The sequence below is a fragment of the Rutidosis leptorrhynchoides genome, chromosome 3 (assembly GCF_046630445.1).
Source record: "Rutidosis leptorrhynchoides isolate AG116_Rl617_1_P2 chromosome 3, CSIRO_AGI_Rlap_v1, whole genome shotgun sequence".
NCBI lineage: Eukaryota > Viridiplantae > Streptophyta > Magnoliopsida > Asterales > Asteraceae > Rutidosis > Rutidosis leptorrhynchoides.
The window spans coordinates 510914859-510934456 of record NC_092335.1 but is presented as its reverse complement, the minus strand read 5'-3'; the positions used below and the strand labels follow the sequence as shown (position 1 = coordinate 510934456).

The following is a 19598-nucleotide window of genomic DNA, read 5'->3' as shown; positions in this document are numbered from 1 at the left end:
TCAACAACCTCAACAAAATACTCAACAATCCCAACCTTCAAAGAGCCTAGAAGAAATCATGCAAAACTACATAAAGAAGGCGGAGACAACCGAAGCATTTTTGTTAAAGGAGAACGAGTTCTTAAAGCAGCAATTGAAGCACCAACAAGCTTCATTTCAAAACCTTGAGAGCATCGTTGGGAGACTTTCTAACCAAGTTGCCGAAAGACCTCAAGGCACCTTACCATCCAACACACAAGTCAACCCGAACAACAATTACAACAATAACCGACAAAAAAATCAAAACCAACAAAACAACACACAAGAGTGATTCCTATCGAAAGCACCAACCAAATCCCTAACTACCCAAACCGAATTGAAAATGTCAATGCCATAACCACTCAAAGCGGTCTAACCACTCAAGGGATTGAAGATCCCCATCCACAACCCTTTATCACCCAAGAAACACTACCAAGCTTTATTGAAGAGGAGATCGGGGTTAGTAAGGAGAAGGGTAAAGAAAAATCCGACTCAACCAAGGGTACGAGTAATGATGAAACGGGTAAGAAAAAGGGTAATGAGCCTTTGAAGGTTACGAGACCGGTGCCATATCCAAAAACTTTAAGGAAGGACAAGTTGGCGGCTCAATATAAAAATTCAAGATATGATGACAAACGTCTCGGTCAACTTTCCAATCACCGATGTGCTTAAAGGAATGCCAAACTATGGTCGGTTCATCAAGGAGCTAATATCTCAAAGGGGTAAATATCATGATGAAACATCTTTCTTTATTGAAGAGGAATGCAACAAGATTCTTGCATTAGGGCCAAGGATTCCTAAGAAGTTAGGAGATCCGGGAAAATTCGTTTTCCCTAGTAAGTTTGGTGACTCGAAAGTCTTTAATGCACTTGCCGATTTGGGTGCAAGCATTAACCTAATGACCCATTCACTTTACGATAGACTTGGCCTTGAACCTCTTAAACTGACCTGAATTAGGATAAGATTGGCTAACCATTCATTTGACACCGCTATTGGTATCGCCGAGGATATCTTGGTTAGCATTGACACCTTGGTGTTCCCGGTTGATTTTGTTATCATGGAGATGAAGGAGGATCTTCAAGTCCTCCTCATTTTAGGAAGACCATTTCTTGCGACCGCCGACACCATTATCTTGGTACAACACAATCAACTCAACATTGGAGTTGGTGAATAGTGTGTTACCATAAACATCTGGGAAGCTATGAAGCAACCGAGCAATACCGATGATGACGAGTGTTATGACCTTAACCACATTGACTTTTGTGTAGATGAGGAGCTTGAAAATATTTTAGGGGTTGATACCACCAGGTTCAACCAAATTTGTGATAATGACATTGTGGATTTAGAGGCCGACTTTAGGGATTTGATGAACGTTAATGTTAATGAAAGTGAATTTAAATGTGAGACTACTCGGGAAGAACCATTTAAGTCTATTCCCAACGAAGATAGATTTCAAATCAAGTCTTCATGGGAAGAACCTCCTACTCTTGAGCTCAAAGAGCTCCCTTAGCATCTTGAATATGCTTATCTAAAGGAAGCAAACCAACTTCTGGTGATTATCTCTTCGAGACTCACCAAAGACCAAAAGACACGACTTGTGTCACTTCTTAAGTCCCATCACAAGGCCATAACATGGAAGACCACAGATATCTCGGGGATCAATCCATCATATTGTACACACAAGATTCTCATGGAAGAGAATTTTAAACTGGTTGGCCAACGACAATGAAGACTTAACCCAAACATGAAAGAGGTAGTTAAAAAAGAAGTGATCAAATTGCTAGATGTGGGCCTTATCTACCCAATATCTGAATCACCATGGGTGAGTCCGGTCCAAGTGGTGCCCAAAGGGCGGGACCACAGTGATCTTAAATGACCAAAATGAACTTGTCCCGACCCGAACCATGATGGGATGGCGGGTATGCGTTGACTATAGGAGTTTAAACGATGCCACATGAAAACCATTTCCCACTCCCTTACATTGATCAAATGATCGAACGACTAGCCGGGAGAGAGTTCTATTGCTTTCTTGACTGGTTTTCGGGATACTCTAAAATCCCGATAGACCCCGAGGACCAAGAAAAGATGACATTTACATGTCCCTATGGTATATTTGCGTATTGAAGGATGCCTTTCGGGCTATGTAATGCCCCGGGGACCTTCCAAAGATGCATGCTTGCTATTTTTTAGGATATGGTTGAGGATACTATGGAGATATTCATGGATGACTTTTCGATGTTCAGAGACTCGTTTGACCATTATCTTAAAAACCTTTATAAAATGTTAACTTGTTGCGAAAATGCAAATTTAGTTCTAAATTGGAAAAATGTCACTTCATGGTCAACGAGGGATTAGTGTTGGGTCATAAAATTTCAAAGGCGGAGATTGAAGTAGATAAAGGTAAAATTAGTGTGATAAAAGACTTACCTAAACCATCGGTTGTGAAGGAAATCTGAAGTTTTCTTGGGCATGCGGGTTTCTACCGTCATTTTATAAAAGATTTTTCGAAAATCCCCCGGCCTATGACCAAGTTGTTAGAAAAAGACCAACCTTTCTTGTTTGATGATGAATGCATAGAGGCATTTAACTTGTTGAAAGAAAAGCTTATTAACCCACCAATTTTTATCTCTCCCGATTGGGATAAAGACTTTGAATTAATGTGCGATGCGAGCGATTATGTACTAGGTGCAGTTTTTGGTCAAAGAGTTGACCAACACTTTAGATCGATTCACTATGCAAGCAAGACCTTAAATGGGGCCCAATTGAATTACACCACTACCGAGAAGGAGATTCTCGCGGTGGTATTTGCCTTTGATAAGTTTCGATTTTATCTTGTACTTTCAAAGACGATCGTCTACACAAATCACTCTGCATTAAAGTATCTTCTTCAAAAGAAAGACGCGAAACATCGTTTGATTCGTTGGGTGATACTTTTGCAAGAGTTTGACATAGAAATTAAGGATTAAATGGGAGCCGAGAATGTGTCGATTGACCACTTGTCAAGGCTAGACAATCCCGGCTTCAACCTTTAGATGAGTTCAACATTCGGGATACCTTCCCGGATGAACATTTAATGAGAGTTGACCTAGTCGATGAAGTTCGATGGTTTGCCAATTTTGAAAACTACTTGGCCTCAAATGTTTTACAAAAAGGTTTTTCATACCAACAAAAGAAAAAAAATTTCAACGATTTACGGTATTACTTTTGGGAAGACCCACACTTGTTCCGCATTGAGGCGGGTAAAGTAATTCGAAGATGTGTATATGGGCAAAAAGCTCGAGATATTTTGAGAAGTTTTCATAGTGGACCAACGGGGGGCATTTTGGGCCGAATCACACCGCTAAAAATGTGTTTGATTCCGAATTTTATTAGCCCACAATATTCAAGGACGCCCATGAGTTGGTGAAACGTTGTGATTCTTGCCAAAGGTCCGGATCCATTTCAAAGAGGGATGAAATGCCTCAAAACGGCATTCAAATATGTGAGATATTTGATGTATGGGGCCTAGACTTCATGGGTCCATTTTCGAATTCGAACAAGTTTCTCTATATTTTGGTTACGCTAGATTATGTTTCAAAATGGGCCGAGGCCAAAGCCTTGCCAACCAATGATGCTAGGGCAGTTGTTAAGTTTTTGAAGAATTTGTTTTCTAGGTTTGGAGTGCCAAATACGTTGATCTCGGATCGAGGCACGCACTTTGCTAATAGTCTTATGGAGAGAGTAATGGAAAAATATGGTGTAACACATCGTTTTTCGACCCCCTTACCATCCCCAAACTAGTGGTCAAGTCGAGAACACGAATCGTGCTTTGAATTTTTTTTTGGAAAAGACGGTTAGCAGTAATCCTAAGGTTTGGTTAACCAAGCTTGATGACGCCTTATTGGCATTTAGAAACGCTTATAAGACACCAATAGGCACAACTCCATTTCGTATACTTTATGGGAAAGCATGTCACATCTCGGTAGAAGTAGAGCATAGAGCATTTTGGGCATTGAAGGAGGTAAACCTAGACCTAGAACAAGCCAAGGAAAAACGGATGATGCAATTGCACGAATTAATGGAGCTTAGATTAGAGGCATACGAAAACTCTTTGACATACAAAGAGAAGACAAAACGATGGCATAACGCTCGACTTAAAGGTTCCAAGGAATTTCACCCAAACGACAAGGTTTTAGTGTTCAATTCACGTTTTAAGTTCTCGCCCGGTAAGTTATAGTCTAAATGGTTGGGTCCTTATATAGTTAAGAAAGCTTACCCAACGGGTTATGTTGAGTTATATGGAGATAAGGATACTTTCAAGGTGAATGGTCACCGATTAAGGCTTTACTTTGATGAAATCAACGTTTTCGAGCTTGATAACATCAAGCTCTACCCTAAGTGATACTCTTGTGCTTAAACGGGTCATGTGATAGACCGTAGACCAAAAATGATCACGTATGTGTATATTTGTTCATGTTAGTTTGCATTTCATGTAGAATTGTTTGTTTTTGCATTTTTTTAGCTTGCATTGGCATATAGTTGCATTTCATACATTTAGGAAATTTGAAAAGACCAAAAATAGTTGGTAATTTGGGTAGGAAGGTGCTTGTTTAAACTTAAACTTTGAAAAACTGGAAATCTGCTCCAGAAACAACGTTCCAAGATATGGAACGATGTTCTTTTTCTCATACGTAAACAGAACAAGTTCTAGACAGTTTCAGGAACGACGTTCCTATTGACAGAACGACGTTCCTTTTCTCAACTTTGAACAGAAGTAGTTTTAGGCACCTTCAGGAACGATGTTCTTAATTGAAGAACGACGTTCCTCTTTCAGGTAGAATGACCTTGTGATTTTAGGAACTGCGTTCCAATTTCTTGGTAAACTGGAACGACGTTTCAGCGTATGGAATGGCGTTCCAGGCCCTATTTTGAATGTGTTTTCAGGATTTATTTAAATTACTCTTTCACACTCATATAACTTTCTTACCTCCGACTTGCACACTTAAAAACCTGATTTATTTCATCTAATTCATCTATTTTCTTCAAGGATCTTGCTAATTTATCAACATCAAACATGTTTCAAGTATGATCTTGCACTTATTTCACTTAATTGCACTTATTTGTGAAATCTTCATGCTTTTTACTTGATGTGCCATGCTTGTCAATTATGCTAGATCTAAGTTGATTATGATGATAATATTGTTGATTCTAGGTTGCAATGTTGTTGATTTACATGTTTGCCATGTTTAAATTCAACTTTGTGATTCTAGGGTTTTCTAAAAATTGGGACTTTTTAAGTTTGGATGTAAGGGATGAAATTGGGTGTTGTCTAAGGTTGTTTGCTAGTTAACCAATATGCTATTGCCATGTACCCTTAAATTTGGTGTTTCTTTCGCTATGTAATTGAGATTAGGGTTAATGACTTTAGGGTTTGACCGGCATTGACTTTTTGACATTGAATTTGTAATTTGAAGCATGAAACACTATGGCTAGTGATTTTAATATGTGTTTTCGGTATGCTTGCAAGGTTATTTAGATTTTCTAGAATTGCACTTATCTAGTTTGACCCGAGTTGACCATTGTACGATCATTGCACGTTGATCATTTTAGCCTAAACATGAAAATTGTGAAGCTTGTGTTAATGGATTAAATGTAGGGGGCGTATGCCCCATTGTTGTTTGATTGAGAGAAATTTGTTGTTTGCTAACGCTATGAAATTGGAAATACGTTTGTTGTGTTTTTGTGTTTGTGTTTTAGGTGATCTACAAAGGAAAGAAGCGAGCATCCAATGCCGATGAATGGTTACAAGAGGTTCTTCAAAACGAAGCTTTAAAGTCTCGAATGCTTAATAGAATTCAATTACCAGTGTGCCCGGCCAAGTATATTGATTGGGTTTCACTAGAACACGCGGGGATGATTATTGAGATTAGGGACACATTTAAGGTTGAGGAATTCCGTATAATCACGAACCCATAGGGACCTTTGCTTGATATCCGTAAGGATGTCTACCCCTTGTTAACTCGAGAATTTCTAACAACCTTGAGGGTCCATTTTAGAGTAGGTTCGCCGTGGCTAGAGGATTACCTCACGTTTAGGTTAGGGGGCGAAGAGTGGAAATTGAGTATGGCGCAATTCATGTCAAGTTTAAATCTTTACAATGATGCCTCTCCTAATATCACTTACATGTACTTGGCCGATTGTATGACTTTCAATCTGAATGAGTTCGATCTAAAGAAGGTTTGGCATAAGATTAGCAAAGCCGAGTTCATGCCCGCCAACCTAGTGCCTCAAGCACTTTTAAATCCTACACTTAGATGTATTCAAGGGTTCTTTGTAAATATGGTTTTCCACCGCATGGAGGATGAGGATAGGATGACATCGTTCGATATTTGGTTGATTCATAAGCAGAAACACATCCATGTTCCTAACCTCATTGCAAGCTACCTCTTTGATGCAACCGAAGATAAAGCTAGGCTACCAAGTGTTGGTGGTCACTATGTTACTCGCATTGCCAAGTACCTAGGGATTAACTTAGAAGGGTTGGAGAAACTTCCAATGACGCGCTTTGGTGTCAAGGAGTACAAGCAAAGGCATGTTTTAAAGGCAAGATCACGCAATTCGATGACTCATTGTAAAGGTGAAGGAACCTCGCGCGTAAAGGTTAAGTGGGTAACTATTGATTCATCGTGATTTATGATATAATCTTATGACTTGGTTTGTAGTTTAAACTATTTTGATAATTGTGTGGGATCTTCGGATCATTGATTTGGTGCGAGGTAGTACACTTGTATTGCTATTCTCATACAATATCACGCTATGATTATAATAATTTTGTGATTGCTTGTGGATTTGTATGTGGTATATTTTGTTTGTTTGTCGATCTTAGTGGCAGGATACAATTTTTAGTGATTGATCCAAGCCTGACATTAAGTTCAGGAGTCAAGCTCACCAACTTGCATTCTTTGGTGACTACATTTATTCCGATTGATGACAACAAAGATCACTTGATCTAATTTCGGTTTTACTTTATTTCCTCTCTTCTATTCTATTTTCAAAATGTCCCTCATTTTTACTTATCTTATCGTTTAAATGCAATGAGGGCATTGCATCAAACTAAATGTAGGGAGAGAGAGTTAAAATCTCGGGCCTTTTTGAACTTTTCGGATTAAACTTGTCACATACACTTTAAAGATTAAACTTGCAATGTTGATATAATTTTTAGAACAAGTCTCTAGCCATTACATCAACACAAATCATAAACATTTAAATGGCTAGAACTTGTAAATTATGGAAAAGTAAAGTCTTTTCCTTGTCATTTCAAAACTTAGGGAAGTAATGTCACCCCTTTATGTTTTTCTTGCAATCCTCAAGTGGGATTAAAGCCTCCCACTTTCAAAAGATTTTTTGCTCAAAATGATGAAATCAAAAGAAAAATCAAAACTTTTGCACGAAAGTTAAAGTCTTCCATGCTGTGCACCAAAATCAAGTGTTTAAAGCTCCATGCTTTAACACTTCCGGATGATTCAAGTCCATCCATTGTTGTTAGGGAGTAAAGTCTCTCGAATTTCATTTTACTTGGTGTAGGAGACTTCATAATCTACACCATTTCATACTTGCATCATTTTAAGATGTAAAGTACTGTGGGAAGAGGAGCCACCGAGCTTCACTGTGTGCTATCTTCTTGATGAAGAGCAATGGCTTCGTGCTAGTGTTGCTAGACAACACATGCCAAAGCCAAAAGCTATGGTACACTTGTACTATCAATTAACGGAAATGTAGTATCTACTTCCTACCTTTTCTTAACATAATCATAAAAGCTTGTTATGTGAGAAGTAGACGGGTGAATAAAAGCTTTAGGCTTTGAAACTCTCGGGAGAGTCGAGTCTTCCCATTTGTTGTTTTGGAAGTCAAGTCTTCCAAACTTGGAAGTAAAGTCTTCCAAGTTATGTTGTGTTCCAAGCTTGGGAGTAAAGTCTCTCAAGTTAAGTTTTGTTCCAAAAAGACCTAAGCTTGGAAGTAAAGTCTTCCAAGTATCACGCAATGGACCCACTGCCAATCTTACACCCAAGGTAGTTGCTTTCTCATCGCTTCCGACACGGGGGGATAGTTCACTTCGGTGATATACCGGGAAAGTAGCTACCCGTGCGACCGTCCCACCACCAAGATGGCTTGTATGTACATCGCCTTTATGAGCCCAAGATAGTTATTGTCTCATCGCCTTCAATGCAAGAAGGTAGTTCACTTTGGTGATATACCGAGGCATTAACTATCTGTGCGGTTGTCCCAAAACCTGGATGGCTTTGGAATGCACAAAGCTTTTAAACCGTAAAATTTTCGGAAAACTTGTCTCGTTACACAACTTGGCTCGTTTTCCCTTTTCAAAAACGAAAATGGTTTTCTTAAAGCCTTGTCTTCCTTAAGGCTAAAACGTTTTTCTTGGGCGACTCATGTGACTTGGTGCTCCATTGTACTCAAAAGAAGCGTGCGGGCAATCCTTGACTAGGTGGTGATGAAGTTAGGGTGAAAAGTTGAAGTCTTTGCTTGTGATGGTCTATTGAATGCTCCTAAAAGCGTTTACACTAAAAAGCTCGAATCTTGCTATGTTTGTTCTTAATTGCAAATCCTGTGGGTATTTGATCCTTTCTAGGGAGCATGTGTTTGATAGTTTGTTTCAAGATGAATGAAGATGTGTAGATGTTTAGCCTAGGCTTGAATTTATGTGATTCGAGGATGTTTGAAGACTTGGAGCTTGATTTTGAAGAGGGATGTGTATTTTTGAGGTTCAATTGAAGATTTGGTCAAGAATTACCACCCCCACCATTGCCCCATTTGATGAAATAATGAGTTGTAGAGGTTTGGAGCTTAATGTTCGAGTTTTTGTTGATGTTTGAAAGAAGAAGAAGAAGAAGAAAAGATGAGTTTATGCTTGGTCCTAAGCAAATGCAAGTTTTTGGAGATCACTCTAGCCATCGAGTGCGTATTTATGAAGGTATCAATTGTTGTCCAAACTTTTTGCACTTTGGCTTTAATCATCTTATTGCTCTTTATCTCCGAGGCTTGTTTATTGTATGCTTGCTTGAGGACAAGCAAGGTTCAAATGTAGGGAGTTTAATATTGCTCATTCACGCTAAGTTTCTCACGCAATATCTACCTCGTTTTACTCGGTTTTCATTACCAAAGTACTCGAAAAGCTATGTTCTTGGGTTTTATAGCGTTATGAGTGCTATTTCAGTTCTAAGTGTAAATTTGGTGTAAAATTGACCAAAGTGTGTAAAATGATCAAGAAAACTGCAAAGTGCTCATCCTGGAAACAAGAACGACGTTCTACTATCTAAGAACGCCATTCCATCATCAAGAACGCCGTTCCAAAGCCAGGAACGATGTTCTACCTGGGAAATTTACAAGAAAATGGTAACAGGAGAAAATGGAATTCTAGCACGATTCAAGAACGCCGTTCCATAATTCCAGAACGACGTTCCAAGCATGAAGACAAGGAACGACGTTCCACCTGCGTTTTTTGGGCAGATTTTGAAGAGTATAAAAAGAAAGAGATTAAGGGTTTCATTATCAATCATTCACTTAATAGAATAGTTCGTGGTGGCTGATCAAAATTAGGGTTTTATAGCTATTTTATTAAGGTTTTCATCAAGTTTCAATCATCCATTCCATTCTACATCAAGGATTTGAAGATTGAATCAATATCTAGGGCTTGTTCTTCATCATCTTCATCTTCTTCATTTGTCACTTTTGTAATTTCTTAAGTTTGGTACAATTTACTCTTGCTTATTGCTTAATCATGTTTAGATTTACTTTATTAGCTAGTATTGATCTTGTTAAGCCATGATTGGCTAGATTTTACTATGTGCACTTGTTTATGAAGCTTGAATGCTATGGGTTGTTCATATTGATGATTTATGATTGTGTTTAGATGAATTTATGGTTGATGATTGTAATTTGTCACTAGAACTAGTCACAAGATCCTTTGTTATGATTGTTTTGGACTTGACTTTGATTATATTGGTTGTGTAGCATTCAAAGGGATTTGATTAGTGAAGCAATTTGTACTTAGACAATCAAATTAAGGCTTTTAAGGGATTGGGGTCTTGGTTTTGGTTGGTAATCAATTAGTCCTTAGTCAACATAGTGAGGTTTGGTTTTCTTACGGGAGTTTGATCACCAAAGGGTTTTAGGGGACTTTAACCTATGCTAAGTACTTGTGAATATCAGTGTTGTAAAAAACCCGATTACTCGCCAATTAATCTCCGATTAATTCTTGTTAAGAACAATCCATTCCGATTTTCAAAAATTCGTTTAATTAAACGGTCAACGTCAATTGATGGGTCAAAACCGAATTTAGTAACCAAAATCGGTCAAAGTCAAGAATGATTAACATTTTAACATTAATTTAAACTATATTTTTATAGTTTTTGAGCAAAATGAAATTTTTTAGACAATTATGTTAAAGTTTATTTTTATATTTATAGTTTTTTTTTTCTATATTTACAGATATAATTTTTAAAATTTAATATTTTAATGTATACAGTACAATCCGATTAATCCCCAATAGCGAATTTTGCCACCTTGCTTGTGATAATTGTATGATTCAATTAAGATCAATTGGTATAAGCTTATGGGAATTCGCAAGTATTGATTTGATCACTATAACATCTAGTAGGGATACTAGTATAATGTTTGAGCATAATTAGACCTTAAGTGAACAAAAGAACAACCCGAATGCTTCAAGTGGATTAAACAAGTGTGCATGCTTTTAATATTGATATTTACTTAATCACTCAGTCCTTAGTTTAATTTAATTTAGTTATCTTAATATCTAAACTTCAAAACCCCCTAATCAAACACAACCTAGGATGATTATGAGTTTACATAGATTCAACTAGCAACTACCGCTATCTTGGGATGAACCTTAAACGATAAACTTACTAATTGCAACTACCGAGTCAAAATATCTCGTATGCTTGTCACATCGTTGAGTCCACGTTTAAGTATAAATTTAGAAATTAAATATATGTTTGTGAAACGAGCAATCACCTTCCAATTGGTGCCAAGTTGAACCGGCCTAAATAATGGTTACCGTTTAATTCAAAAAACGTCCATCAGATTGGAAAGCAAGATTGGTATCTTTTGGTGGTTGGTTGACTCTCGTAAAATCATTCTAAATAGCCTTTCATTGTACTACTTCTCCATCTTCTGTGCTCCCCTAGGTGTGACAAAAAAACTTGAGAGTGTCAGGTGTTCTTAAAGATGGGTCGGGTGATAATAATAATAATAAAATATCGTGTGTTAAAAGGGACAAGGTCATTCTACCATTCGGGGAGGGAGGGTTAAATCTCAGGACTCTTAAAGGGAAAACCTTGATTTATTGGGAAAACGGTGGTGGCATTTCAAAACTGAACCCAATGCATACTGGGTTCGAATTATCAAAAAGTTTATACGGTTTTTGGTGGTCTACAATTGGGTGATAACAAATCGTCATTCCGCTTCGGCAACCATCTGGTCTAATATAATCTCTGCAGGTGTTTATTTGGAGGACTGATTGTGATGACCCGGGAATTTCCAACTAAACTTAAACTTAATCTTTATATGATTTCGATACGATAAGCAAAGTCTGTAATGTTGAGTCACAAAACAATTTAAACTATTTCAAATATACATTTGACCTTTGACTAATTCCGACGATTCACGAACAATTGTTAGAAATAAATATATAAATATATATATAAATATATATAAATATAAATATAAGTATATGTATTAACTTGGATTAACAAAATATAAAATAATCATTTGAACTCAATATGTAAAATAAAATACAAGATAAGAAAGTTGTTATTAAAAATAAATCTATGTATAGATTCTATATATAATTATTTGATGTATATCGGGATATATAAAGAAGTTATAGATATTATATAATTATTCAATATTACATAATATGAAAAATTAATTTATGAGACATAATTACAAGTTAAGGATATTGTATCATAGTATTATTATTATTATTATTTTCATTATTATTATTAATACTGATATCAATACTAGTATTAATTATATTATTTGTAATTAATAAATGCTAATAATTTTAGGGTTATCATAATAAAGAGTTTTATTATAAATATTATTATGAGAAAGATTGAAATTATAAATTAATTATGATTTAAATAAATTGTAGTTATTATTAAAAAAAACATTTTAATCCTTGTTATTATGATATCATTACTATTATTAAATATTATTAATATTATTATGTTAAGAATAGATATAAAATTTGGTATATATATATATATATATATATATATATATATATATATATATATATATATATATATATATTGTTATAGTATTATTATTATTACTAATATTATTGTATTATTAATAGTATTAGTACTATTAAAATCATTATTATTAGTAGTACTAATAATAATATTATTATTATTATCATTTTTATTATTATTATGGATTGTTATTAAATGTATGAAAACCATCATTGTTATCATTTATTTTATTTTTCTCATCATTATTCACTATTAGTAAAATATTTATTAGTAATTAGTATTATTATTATTAATGTAATTATAATTAATGTGTTTACTTATTATATTAGGTATAAAATGAAACCCATCAGATATCAGATATATCATTATATATCATTACCTTATCTGTCTTTTTTTTTATTTAGTCCGTGAGCTAATCAAACCCCCAATCATCAAAATAAAACAATCCATGAAACGTTTTCAATTATTGATATCGAGTATATGATTGATCACATCATTTCAAATTGGAGGAAACCCAAACAGATGAAGAACACAGCGTTTGTATTTTTTTTATTTTTTTTTCTTTCTGTTGTTCCTCTGTACGTTCTTTTTTTTTTCATAATGCAAATTCGAATCAAATAACAAAATCTAAATATGCAATTGTGTTAGAAATCATCAACTAAAACTATCTGTGAAGTTTCACATTCCAATTCGTTTTATCAAACAAGAATTTCGAGGTCAAAGTTTAATTTCAAAAAGTCAAATTATTGTGTTATAGAAATTCGAAAGCAGGTTAATGTTTTTGAATAAATTGATGTTTGGAAAAGTTTCTAGGATGTATTTGAAATATACTTTGTGTTATGATCTTCGACTAATACTTTCTTAAAAACGAAATCGAACTTTTTTGTGTCTCTCCATAACAGCGACGGTAACAATACAGCTTTTATGTTTATAATTTTTTTTTTCAAAGGTATTCAAAACAAGTTATTTGATTCACGTCTAGGTCCTAAATTGATATTGTATTTCACATTTGTGTTTTTGGGTTGATATTGGATTCGTGGGTTTGAATGAAGAAGAAGGTATAGAGAAGTAGTTAGATACGAGTGATATAGATTTAGGAATGATGTAAATCAGGAAAAACACAAAGCAGTTGGATGGTTGGGTGTTTGATGGACGAATTGGGGGTTGCGGGTTCGAGACCGACTGGGGACTAATCTTTTTAAATAAGCTTCTAAGGTAGCTTTTATTCTTCTTTTTATTATAATTATTTTTATTACTATTATTATTATTATTAATATTATTATTATTATTATTATTATTATTATTATTATTATTATTATTATTATTATTATTATTATTATTATTATTATTATTATTATTGCTGTTGTTATTATTTATATTGATTATTAATTTTGATTGATGTATTATAAGTATTATAACTATTATTATTATTAATACTAATATATGTATTATAATTATCGTGATAAAGGATTTCTATTAATAAGTATTATAAGTTTGTGAATTAAAATCTTATGAGCTTAAATAAGTTAAGTATGTACATAACTATAAAGTTTATATTGATTAGAAAATGAATAACACATCTATGGTCATGAATATGATAACCAAAGTATATATATATATATTTGTATGTACATATATAAAACCATTAAGATTTTAAGATATTAGAATATTATGAGAAATGTTATGACGTAAAAGGTAATGTAACAAAATTATGAATTAAGTAAGATAATTAAGTTTAAATAAAAATCATGATTTAAAAAGTATGGTTATAAATGTTAATTCAAAACTTCGAATACGAAAATAATATTTTGCTAAATAATATTAAGCATTTATAAATTTATGGAGTTAGAAACTATAGATAAATTATTATTTAAGTGAACTATTAATTATTGATATCGTTATCACCAATATTATTATTAACACTACCTTTAATAATAATTAGTATTATCATTATTGTTATCATTTTTATTAGTAACATTACTATTATTAACATAACTAATAAATATATAAAACCATGTTTTAAAACAGATAACTTAGCTCTATTATTATATTTAAATAAGTATTAATGAATTTTTTTAGATTTATAAAGTAAATATATTTAAGTTATTTACTAAACATAATATTCGAATCATTAAATATAACAAGTATATTAATATTTTTTATGAACTTGTTATATGTTTTAATATATATATATATACAAATGATATAGGTTCGTGAATCCGAGGCCAACCCTGCATTGTTCAGTTGTTAAATATCGTTATATGTATTTTTACTACAAAATACATTATGGTGAGTTTCATTAATCCCTTTTTAAATGTTTTTGCAATATATTTTTGGGACTGAGAATGCATGCGCTTTTATAAATGTTTTACGAAATAGACACAAGTAATCGAAACTACATTATATTGTTGAATGATCGAAATCGAATATGCCCATTTTTATTTAGTCTGGTAATCTAAGAATTAGGGAACATACACCCTAATTGACGCGAACTCTAAAGATAGATCTATCGGGCCCAACAAGCCCCATCCAAAGTACCGGATGCTTTAGTACTTCGAAATTTATATCATGTCCGAAGGAGGATCCCGGAATGATGGGGATATTCTAATATACATTTTGTGAATGTCGGTTACCAGGTGTTCAATCCATATGAATGATATTTTGTCTCTATGCATGGGACGTATGATTATGAGAAATGGAAATATGAAATCTTGTGGTCTATTAAAATTATGAAATGATTATTTATAATAAACTAATGAACTCACCAACCTTTTGGTTGACACTTGTAAGCATGTTTATTCTCAGGTATGAAAGAAATCTTCCGCTGTGCATTTGCTCATCTTAGAGTTATTACTTGGAGTCATTTATGACATATTTCAAAATACGTTGCATTCAAGTCGTTGCGTTCATCAAGATTATAATTAAGTCAATTATAGTTAGATATATTATGAAATGTTATGCCTGTCGTCAACTTTTGATGAAATGAAAGATTTGTCTTTTCAAAAACGAATGCAATGTTTGTAAAATGTATCATATAGAGGTCAAGTACCTCGCGATGTAATCAATTGTTGTGAATCGTTTATAATCGATATGGACTTTGTCCGGATGGATTAGGACGGGTCTTCACAGTTGGTATCAGAGCGGTGGTCTTAGCGAACCAGGTCTGCATTAGTGTGTCTAACTGATAAGTCGTTAGGATGCTTTAGTGAGTCTGGACTTCAACCGTGTCTGCATGTCAAAAGTTTTGCTTATCATATCGTGTCGAAAATTATCTACTTATCATCCTTAGGAAATTACCTGCTTATCATTCCTAGTCTAGACACATCTTGCTGCATTGATTGCATGAATAGTGTATAGACAAATTCATATCTTAGCGTATCTGACAATTCATATCTTAGCGTATCTGTTACTGTAGACTTTTCCTGAAATCTCTCGTAAATTTCTTCTTAATTTAAGGGATCCTGGTACTATATATATGTCTATGCAAATTATGCATTGAGAATACCATCCAACTCTTAATTGCTGTCACTAAACTTTTCATACCAAAAATCTTTCCTGAGATCGCGTAAGATGGCTTCTACGAATCAACCAAGTTCCTTTGACTCCGAAGACAGCGTGACAGGAGCACGCCAACCAATTAACTATCGTGATTACTGGAGAAAATGGGGGTGGGTTCGCGACATACTCACCCTATAGAGAAGGGAAGAAGGTACTCCATATCATGAATCGAATCTACCACCTAACCTTGGAGTACTTGACCCGCTTACTGGCGAACCCGTTCGTAACACCGTTTATACCCTATTTGCAAGAATTTTTCGTCTTGAAACTACCATTAACGGAACTAGGGAAGATATCCGACCTCTACCTCACACTGATAATCAACCAGGGTTAGTAGAAGAAGTTAGAGAACTCCAAGCTCGAGTATTAACTTTAGAGAGCACGGTATATAATTTGCAAGCACTAGCAGTATCACCAACACCAGTAACATCACCAGCCTCAGCACCAATGGCACCAGTACCACCAACAACCCAAGTTTCAACATCACATGTCTCCATATCTCATTCCGTACCTCGAGTATAATCATTGTTCTACATGATGTTCAACATCATTTACTTTCGTTTAACATGGCGATTATGTAATCTCTAATGTTTTAGAGATTATATATTCTTGTTCTAATGGTAAATCAAATGAGTTTAATATCATATTAACTCATTAAATCCATGATTACATCTGAAGAAAATATATATGTATATATGTTTTCATAAAGATTGTAATTAAAATTTCTTTTGTACAAACTGTTAATGGTGAAAATATTTTAACGGGTAGGTAATACCCAAGGAATATTTAGATTTCACGTTAATAAGTTACACTGTACATTCTTTCAAATCTTCTTTAATAGTCATTTACTGTCTTACTTACATCCACCGCTATTCGTATCCGTTCACCGCAGAATAACCATTTTCATTCAATTTTAAATTTGGATTGTGACCTATCAAAATCCAACAAGTGGCATAATGAAGAAAACATTTGATAAAATAAAATTTGTTAGAAACAGACTAATTAACTATGAGAAATTTTGCTAAGAATCCACGCTAACAAAATCCTAGCTAACTGTTCCTAGCTAACTGATTACAATTTATTTATCGCAATTTTTTTATCGCATTTTAATTATTGCAATTTAATTATCGCAATTTTATTTATCGTCATTTAATTTCCATTATTTACTTTACGCACTTTATTTATCGTCATTTATATTTCTGTTATTTATTTTACGCACTTTAAATATCGGGACACGTATACAAGGTTTTGATATATCATATCGACGCATCTATATATATTATTTGGAATAACCATAGACACTCTATATGCAGTAATGCGGGAGTTAGCTATACAGGGTTGAGGTTGATTCTACAATAATATATATAGTTTGAGTTGTGATCGAGTCTGAGACGTATACGGGTCACGACACGTATTAATTATTTCGAATATTATATATTGCTAACTGTGGACTGTCAATTGAGGACTACTGACATTGGACAATTAAAATGAATTAAAAATATTGATTATAACATATTAAACTAAACAATTCTTCAAGTTTGCCAATTGATTTCATCTTAAACCTTATTTGTATCTCGATGATTACAATCTATGTTCAAACCTTTCATAATTCTTCAAAACACCTCAATCCAGAGGATGAACCAACCGCACTTCATCTACGAAAGGAAGAACTTATGCATATAGTTATGCACATGAAAACACTCAGAACCTGAGTAAACGTTTAATGCGTATATGTGCTCGCTCCCCTTGACGTTGTTATTATTTAAAATAATTTTATAATACCTTTCCAAATTAGCTAATTTTGTCACAGCTCCAGCAAGTCAACTTCGACTTTTCGTTAGAAACAACCTTATTATCACCGTGATTTATATGTATGCTCTTTTATTGTTACCGGAGAACCTTTTATAATCCACCATATTACCATCAGCGTTTAATCATCTAAAAATACAATTCTCTTGAAACCACCTCGGATTGATAACCGGTGATTCAGGTATGGTAGCCTTAAATGCAGAGGAAACAGAAAAACCGTAGATGGTCTAAACGGCCAAAAGTTTGATACTAAAGAATGGAATATTAGAAACATTCAATAGAAAATTTAGTACCGAAAAGCGGATTATGCGAAACTATTAAGGAAGCCGTGGACAAATCACAAAGAATAAGTTTGACTTCAAAGAATCCAAATGATTCAATGCCTGCTAAAGTCTTTAGCGAATATCTTGCTCTTCACTCTAAACCCTTACGGATAGATCTTCTCTATCATCCTTCGATATTAGAAATTCCAAGATATCATCGTATCTTTCATTATAAATATCCTCAATATTTCTGAAGATATCTTCATAAATATTCTGGCCCGATAATAATTATCTCTTCGTGCTATCAGTGTTACATCATATAGAAACTGTTAGTTTCTATATTCTGTAAACTTTCGAGCTTAAAATATGAATGATATTGAAGTAATGTTGGGAACTGATGCATGAGCTAGTATAATATAATGACACTTGATCAACGTGATTATATTATAGTAAGTCAAGCTGAGTTTCTAAATGGGACATGATGATTCACAGATTATAACATCATCATGTGCCACGTTACACGACTCTTACATTTTATCTGATATATAAACATATCGAGAACATATTTTCTTGATAGTTATATCTTCCCGAATATTCTAGTAATTTGACGAATCAAGATCGTGTTATTACCATTTATTTCTTAGAACATTAACTACGTTCATTTCGAAATTCATATCTATGAATTCTGGACCGTTGCTCGCTTTAATAGAGGTCGAGAGGATAATAAAAAGGCAAAGAGATCAAAAATATAAGAGAAAATATACAGCTCAATGACAACACCAAAATTACAAACCGTGGATATCAGTACGTATAGAAATATAAAGACACGGGAGAATTATAAATACAATAATCCCTAGAGCATAATAGAAATAAACAGATTCTTCAGGTGGGAGTTGGAAAAGAAGAACGATCATTGTGATAGTTAGAATAAGAACAAGGATCAGAACAGGGTTAAGCATTTTCATAAATCTTTTGAAACTGGGAATTGAGTATAGAAGTGTGAAAACAAATGGAATGGAAAAGGTAAATTTATAATGGAAATATCAGACAGAGTAATCGAGCCAGATCACTGTATTTAATTATAGAGATCTTAATTTCCTTATTCACCGAAGAATCAAATCTTTTAGATTTCGAAGATTTTCTCTAAATCCCTTGAATTCCGGAATTCAATCACGACTATGTCAAAAGTTATGGAAAACCTCTATTTCTTTATCTCGATCCTTTGTGATAGCTTCATTCATACGCTTCGATTAATTGATTCATTTTATCCATATTATTCAATGATAATAAAACTCTATTTATCAACTCATATTCGTCATGAAAACATTTTTATTGTTAACCATGACCACCTCACTCAAATTTCGGGACGAAATTTCTTTAACGGGTAGGTACTGTGATGACCCGGGAATTTCCAACTAAACTTAAACTTAATCTTTATATGATTTCGATACGATAAGCAAAGTCTGTAATGTTGAGTCATAAAACAATTTAAACTATTTCAAATATACATTTGACCTTTGACTAATTCCGACGATTCACGAACAATTGTTAGAAATAAATATATAAATATATATATAAATATATATAAATATAAATATAAGTATATGTATTAACTTGGGTTAACAAAATATAAAATAATCATTTGAACTCAATATGTAAAATAAAATACAAGATAAGA

At 33.8% G+C, this 19598-nt stretch overlaps 1 protein-coding gene across 1 annotated transcript; it reads left to right on the top strand.

Annotated features, from left to right (window-relative positions):
• Window positions 1-2540: 2540 nt before the first annotated feature.
• On the top strand, window positions 2541-5973 carry LOC139901846 (uncharacterized). Its single transcript, XM_071884518.1, has 6 exons — window positions 2541-2942; window positions 3391-3738; window positions 3848-4157; window positions 4260-4318; window positions 5608-5658; window positions 5755-5973. Exons 1-6 carry the CDS (start codon window positions 2541-2543, stop codon window positions 5971-5973), a joined length of 1389 nt encoding a protein of 462 aa, XP_071740619.1.
• Window positions 5974-19598: the final 13625 nt, after the last annotated feature.